At 35.2% G+C, this 4891-nt stretch overlaps 2 protein-coding genes across 2 annotated transcripts; both read left to right on the plus strand.

The window, feature by feature from the left end:
* The first annotated feature begins 1581 nt into the window (after positions 1–1581).
* LOC111383601 lies at positions 1582–2042 on the plus strand. Its single transcript, XM_023007715.1, has one exon. It carries the CDS (start codon positions 1640–1642, stop codon positions 2018–2020), a length of 381 nt encoding a protein of 126 aa, XP_022863483.1. The 5' UTR covers positions 1582–1639; the 3' UTR covers positions 2021–2042.
* Positions 1955–4476, plus strand: LOC111383600 (protein ACCELERATED CELL DEATH 6-like). Its single transcript, XM_023007714.1, has 3 exons — positions 1955–2251; positions 2805–3340; positions 3815–4476. Exons 1-3 carry the CDS (start codon positions 2038–2040, stop codon positions 4379–4381), a joined length of 1317 nt encoding a protein of 438 aa, XP_022863482.1. The 5' UTR covers positions 1955–2037; the 3' UTR covers positions 4382–4476.
* The last annotated feature ends 415 nt before the right edge of the window (positions 4477–4891 follow it).

Genomic DNA, 4891 nt, shown 5'->3' on the forward strand with positions numbered 1-4891 from the left:
CAAACTTTAGTAATGAACAACATGATTTTTAAAATTTAGTAACCCTTGCATGCCTTTTGTAAAATTTAGCGACCATTTGGACTATTATCCCTTTCTTTCTCTTCCAGTTTCATTTTTTCTTCTTAAAGAAGGCAAATAAAGTATCTATTCTACTAAGCACTATTGTTGCTTTTCCCATGTCCAATTGTGGGGTTCAATTTTTCTTTTCCTTTTGTGGGTCCCAGAGTCCCATGTGAATGTTATTCTTATTTTTATTTGGTTGGACTAGGTGGCCTTTGTAGTAGTCTTTTGTTTGGATTAGGATTTTAAAATGACCAAAGGGTATTTTTCTATGGCAGAGAATTCTCCTTTGACTTGGAATGGAAAAGTACATTCCCTTCTATTTTCCCATACCAACAAACAAATTGTCCTTGTTTTTGTTTATGTCCCTATATGGGAGTTCCATCTATGGAATAGGCGATATTCTATTTCTCACAAATATTATATAAACACTTCAGTATGCTTCATTTAAGATGAAATGCATTCCCGTCTCATTAAACAAGCATTGGAAATTATTTTTCAATCAATTTTCACCTCTTTTTCACAAAACAATGAAAAATCTAATATTATCAGCTATCATTTTCTTTCTATCCTCTTTCTTACCAAACCAATGCACCTAAAGAATTTTTTGGAACTCAATATGAAATTTTTGCTCATAGGGGAGTCAAAAAATGAGCATATATGTTGGGCAGATGCTCGAATGGCCATGCCCTCACTTGAATTTGCCCTAACTCACTCGAATTCCTAGATCCACGTTGCTTGGAAACATAAATGTGGAGATGAATATGATTGATCACAACCCAATGCTTAATCCAATTTGAGGTTGTGTTGAGAAAGTAAATTGTTAGAGTTCGAGTAAGATTTTACAAATCTAAGCCTTGAGTAAATGGGTTGAAGAGAGAGCATGCAAGTATCACTATTGAAAGAAGCGTACTCTAGAGTACTTGGTGGTTTTATTCCTTGGTACTTGGAGTCAATATGTTATGTTGGGCACAATAATATTGTATGTAGACAGTTGAGTGTGGCACTCGAATGCACTTGAATGTGGATAGGCTGTGATCGGTTAATGCCGTGAACGAAGGTTAAATATGACATTTTTCAAAGATACGAAATCTGAAAAAATTCGCACTGAACTAAAAGTCTCAATCGAGCAACATTGTTAAATTATAACTTGTACCCACTAATAATATTTAAAAATATAATAAATAATGAACACCTGGGGTTCAAACTTTATACATGATATACGTATTGCAAGTAATTGGACCACAGTCGTTTGATAATGACAGATTTTGTCTCACCTAGGCCCCAGTCCTTTAGTAAAGACAGTTTTTGTGATTCTTCGTTTGGATTTTGTGTGACTTTAATAATGACGATTTTATAAAATTATAATATTAAAAAATGCTAAATTAGATAAAGTGCAACTCATTCCTTCTCTTGTCATTTTCATAATTATTAGTAAAAGTAAAAGTCTTAATAATTCTGCAGGACGGTCTATAAATGCACAAAGTTCACTTGCAATCCTTCATAAACGAATTTTGTTGTTGTGAAATGTGGTGAAAATCTTTGCATTTGTGTGCTATCAAACGAGAGAACAATCTTAATGGATCCTGATTTGTATGAAGCTGTACAAGAGGGCAATCTAAATGCCATGAGAGAAAAGATGGAACTTATCAGCACCACTCAATTGACACCAAACAAGAATACTTTACTCCACGTTGCTGCCCAGTTCAACAGCTCCGAGGAATGCGCATCAGAAATACTCAAGATAAATGGATCCTTACTCCATGAAGTGAACTCAGATGGGGAGACTGCGCTCCACGTTGCTACAAGAAATGGCATGGAGAATGTTGGGATAGTGATGATGGAATTTGCGAAGAGAATTGATCGAGAGCTTGAAGCTGGAGGCGTAGACGAAAAACTCAAAAGGTTGCTAACATTGAAAAAAATATACATGGAGACACTGCACTGCATGAGGCTATAAGGAATAATCGTCCATCTATGGTCAATTTGATGACAAAAGAAGACCCTGAAATTGCAAATATAGCGAATAATGCACTGGAAACTCCATTGTTTCTTGCAGTTGATATTGTTCGAGGTGATGAGAACCAGATAATGTCTGTGAATTACATATTGGAAAATTGCCCATCACCAGCTTATACTGGACCAAATAGGAAAACTGCTCTGCATGCTGCGGCTTTATATAATCAGAAACGTAAGTCTTCAATTTCATTAGTAGCAATTCTTGTGTTCTTTAAGAAGAAGATGCTCTTGGAGCTTAATGTAGGCTAAAGAGAGTTGGACTATGACATGTGGCCTTTCTAATATTCAAGGGAAATTTTTGTGTAGTCTTAATCAATACTCCAATCTCCATAAAAAGACCTTCTTATTAGTTTTTCTTGATTTAGGAATTATTTTGATGGTAACTTTTAGATTTCTCTCTTCATAAGATTTTATTACGTGAATTTTGACATTTCATCCATGACTTGAATTTTGGTTTCATTGTATAAATCAATCACTTGATAGTTGGCCAAAATAGATTATTGTGTAGACTTTGAGTTTATTTTTTCTCCAATTCTTGGTATTCATTGTGAATCAATGAGCTCTGTTGCCAAATTCTATGGTATTCTCGTGAATCAACATAAAATTAACAGTCTTTCGGTATATGTTTTGTGTTCATCTTTCTAGTACATGCTTTTTCTGCATGAGAACTGCTTTATTGCAGCCTAGCTAATGCCTAATGCTCACTCAAAATTTGAAGAATGCAGAAATATCAAGAAAGTTGTTGAAAAAACATCCAAATATAATAACGGAAGTAGATGATCGTGGATGGAGTGCTCTCCATTATGCTGCACAACGTGGATTTGGATTCGATGTAGTAGCAGCAGAACTATTAAAGGCTGATAAATCAATAGCATATATAGTTGCAAAAAACGATAACAATAAGACAGCTCTTCATATATCAACTTGTCAGGGGAAAGTAGAGATAATGGAAGAGATTTTGGCCTATTGTCCTGATTGCTGGGTGATGGTCACTGGAGATGGCCAAAATATTCTACACCTTTCTGTGAAATTCGAACAAAAACGAGCATTTAAATTTATCATGGAAAAACCATGGGTTGGCAACCTCCTTAACCAAAAAGATGAAGAGGGAAACACACCCCTCCACTTATATGCTGCAACTTACGACTTCAACGGCCGTGATCTTGTAAACCATCCACAAGCAGAGAAGAATTCTGTGAACAAGGAATTTATGACGCCTCTAGATGTCATAGAGTTTTCTGATTTTCGTTCAATGAGAAAGGTATCGAGAATCTCCTTTAAATTTTTAAGGTTTTTTCATTTTTTATTTTCTGAATGAAACCACTTAACTTTCACTTTATATATCCTATACAATGTGGAAAAACAATTTGAGGGGTGCTAAAGGAATGTGTTACTTCGAACTAATGAGTTTTCTAAAATAAGTGATGCTCAAAATGAAACGACAAAGGGAAAGTTCCTTCTTTTCCTCTTATTGGTTTTAGGACTAACTTGCTTTGGGAGGAAAAAATTACAGTTCAGGACAGTATTAAAGAAGAAAAATAAGTTAAAATATTGTTTATATTATGTGTACCAAACATGTCTTGGTGGAAAATGAAAATATGAGAAGTGAAGATTCCATGTCTCACAGACGTGTCACCACAAACAATGCCTCTCATGTATAATTTTTCTATTTTCTTTTTTTTTCCTAGTATATCTTTTTGTCTCTGATTCAACTCCTTCGTTTGACACAATGCAGTTTGCCGTAGCTAAGGAATTAAAAGCAAAAGGTGCTGAACGGGATGCTTGGAATTTAGCGACTCGTCTAAATAGTCAGCGATCGCAGATTATAAAAGATAACATTGAAACACTAAGAAAGATTGCTACAATAGATATTAGAAAAGTAGCCGACACACATATTGTAGTGGCTGCTCTCATAACAACAGTTGCATTTGCTGCCGGATTCACCATTCCGGGTGGGTATGATGGAAATGATGGCCCGAACAAAGGCCTCGCAATTTTATCAAGAAAGGCTGCTTTTAAAGCTTTCATTATAACGGACACATTAGCTATGGTTTGCTCTGCTTCTGCTATTTTTCTCCACTTCTTTGCAGCCGTTGAAACTGACGATTCAAAGCTTAGGAAGTTGTGGGGTGTTGCTACAATGCTTGTTATGGTTGCCATGGGGGCGATGGTAATTGCTTTCATGACCGGGCTGTACACTGTTTTACAACATTCACTAGAACTTGCAATCACAGAATGTGCAATTTGCATCTTCTGCTTTCCTGTTATCTACTACTCAGTGAAAATGACGATACCTAGTTAGAGAGAGTAAACGATTTGTAAGTTTATGCAACTATTCTGTTTTACGCTTACTCTGTTGAACACACTCTATATCTTTGTATTATGCCATATTTAATTGCCAAAAGTACCCTAATCTGGTAACAGTTCTTAATTTTCCATTGAAATCCTTAGGATGATGTTCCAAGCCTACAAGCCACATTTTCTAAAATGATGATTATCATTCAATGTTAACTTCCAATAAACTGATAAGTTGAGGCGGAATCTGTCAGGATCTTCGGCTGTTATGAACACAAATTGTTCGCAAAGAAAAGTGGAAAAAGATAGAAATGAATAGAGAAAATTATTGATATTGCTCGAAAAACAAGAACAAATACGAATTTCATTTTGATATTGCTATTACTGAACCCATAGGCTGAGACTTGAATTATAAGAAATATTGCACTTGTTTATCAATTTGAAGGAGGATTCAAGGAAACATATTAAATTCCAATGATACATATTCCAAACTGGCTCATTTCCCTTGTCAATCACT

The sequence above is a fragment of the Olea europaea genome, unplaced genomic scaffold (genome assembly GCF_002742605.1).
Source record: "Olea europaea var. sylvestris unplaced genomic scaffold, O_europaea_v1 scaffold272, whole genome shotgun sequence".
Classification (NCBI taxonomy): domain Eukaryota; kingdom Viridiplantae; phylum Streptophyta; class Magnoliopsida; order Lamiales; family Oleaceae; genus Olea; species Olea europaea.

Coding starts and splice junctions, on each gene's coding strand:
- LOC111383601 (XM_023007715.1), top strand. CDS start 1,640: ATGGATCCTGATTTGTATGAAGCTGTACAAGAGGGCAATCTAAATGCC.
- LOC111383600 (XM_023007714.1), top strand. CDS start 2,038: ATGGTCAATTTGATGACAAAAGAAGACCCTGAAATTGCAAATATAGCG. Junction 2,252..2,804: donor GGCTTTATATAATCAGAAAC/GTAAGTCTTCAA, acceptor TGAAGAATGCAG/AAATATCAAGAAAGTTGTTG. Junction 3,341..3,814: donor ATTTTCGTTCAATGAGAAAG/GTATCGAGAATC, acceptor GACACAATGCAG/TTTGCCGTAGCTAAGGAATT.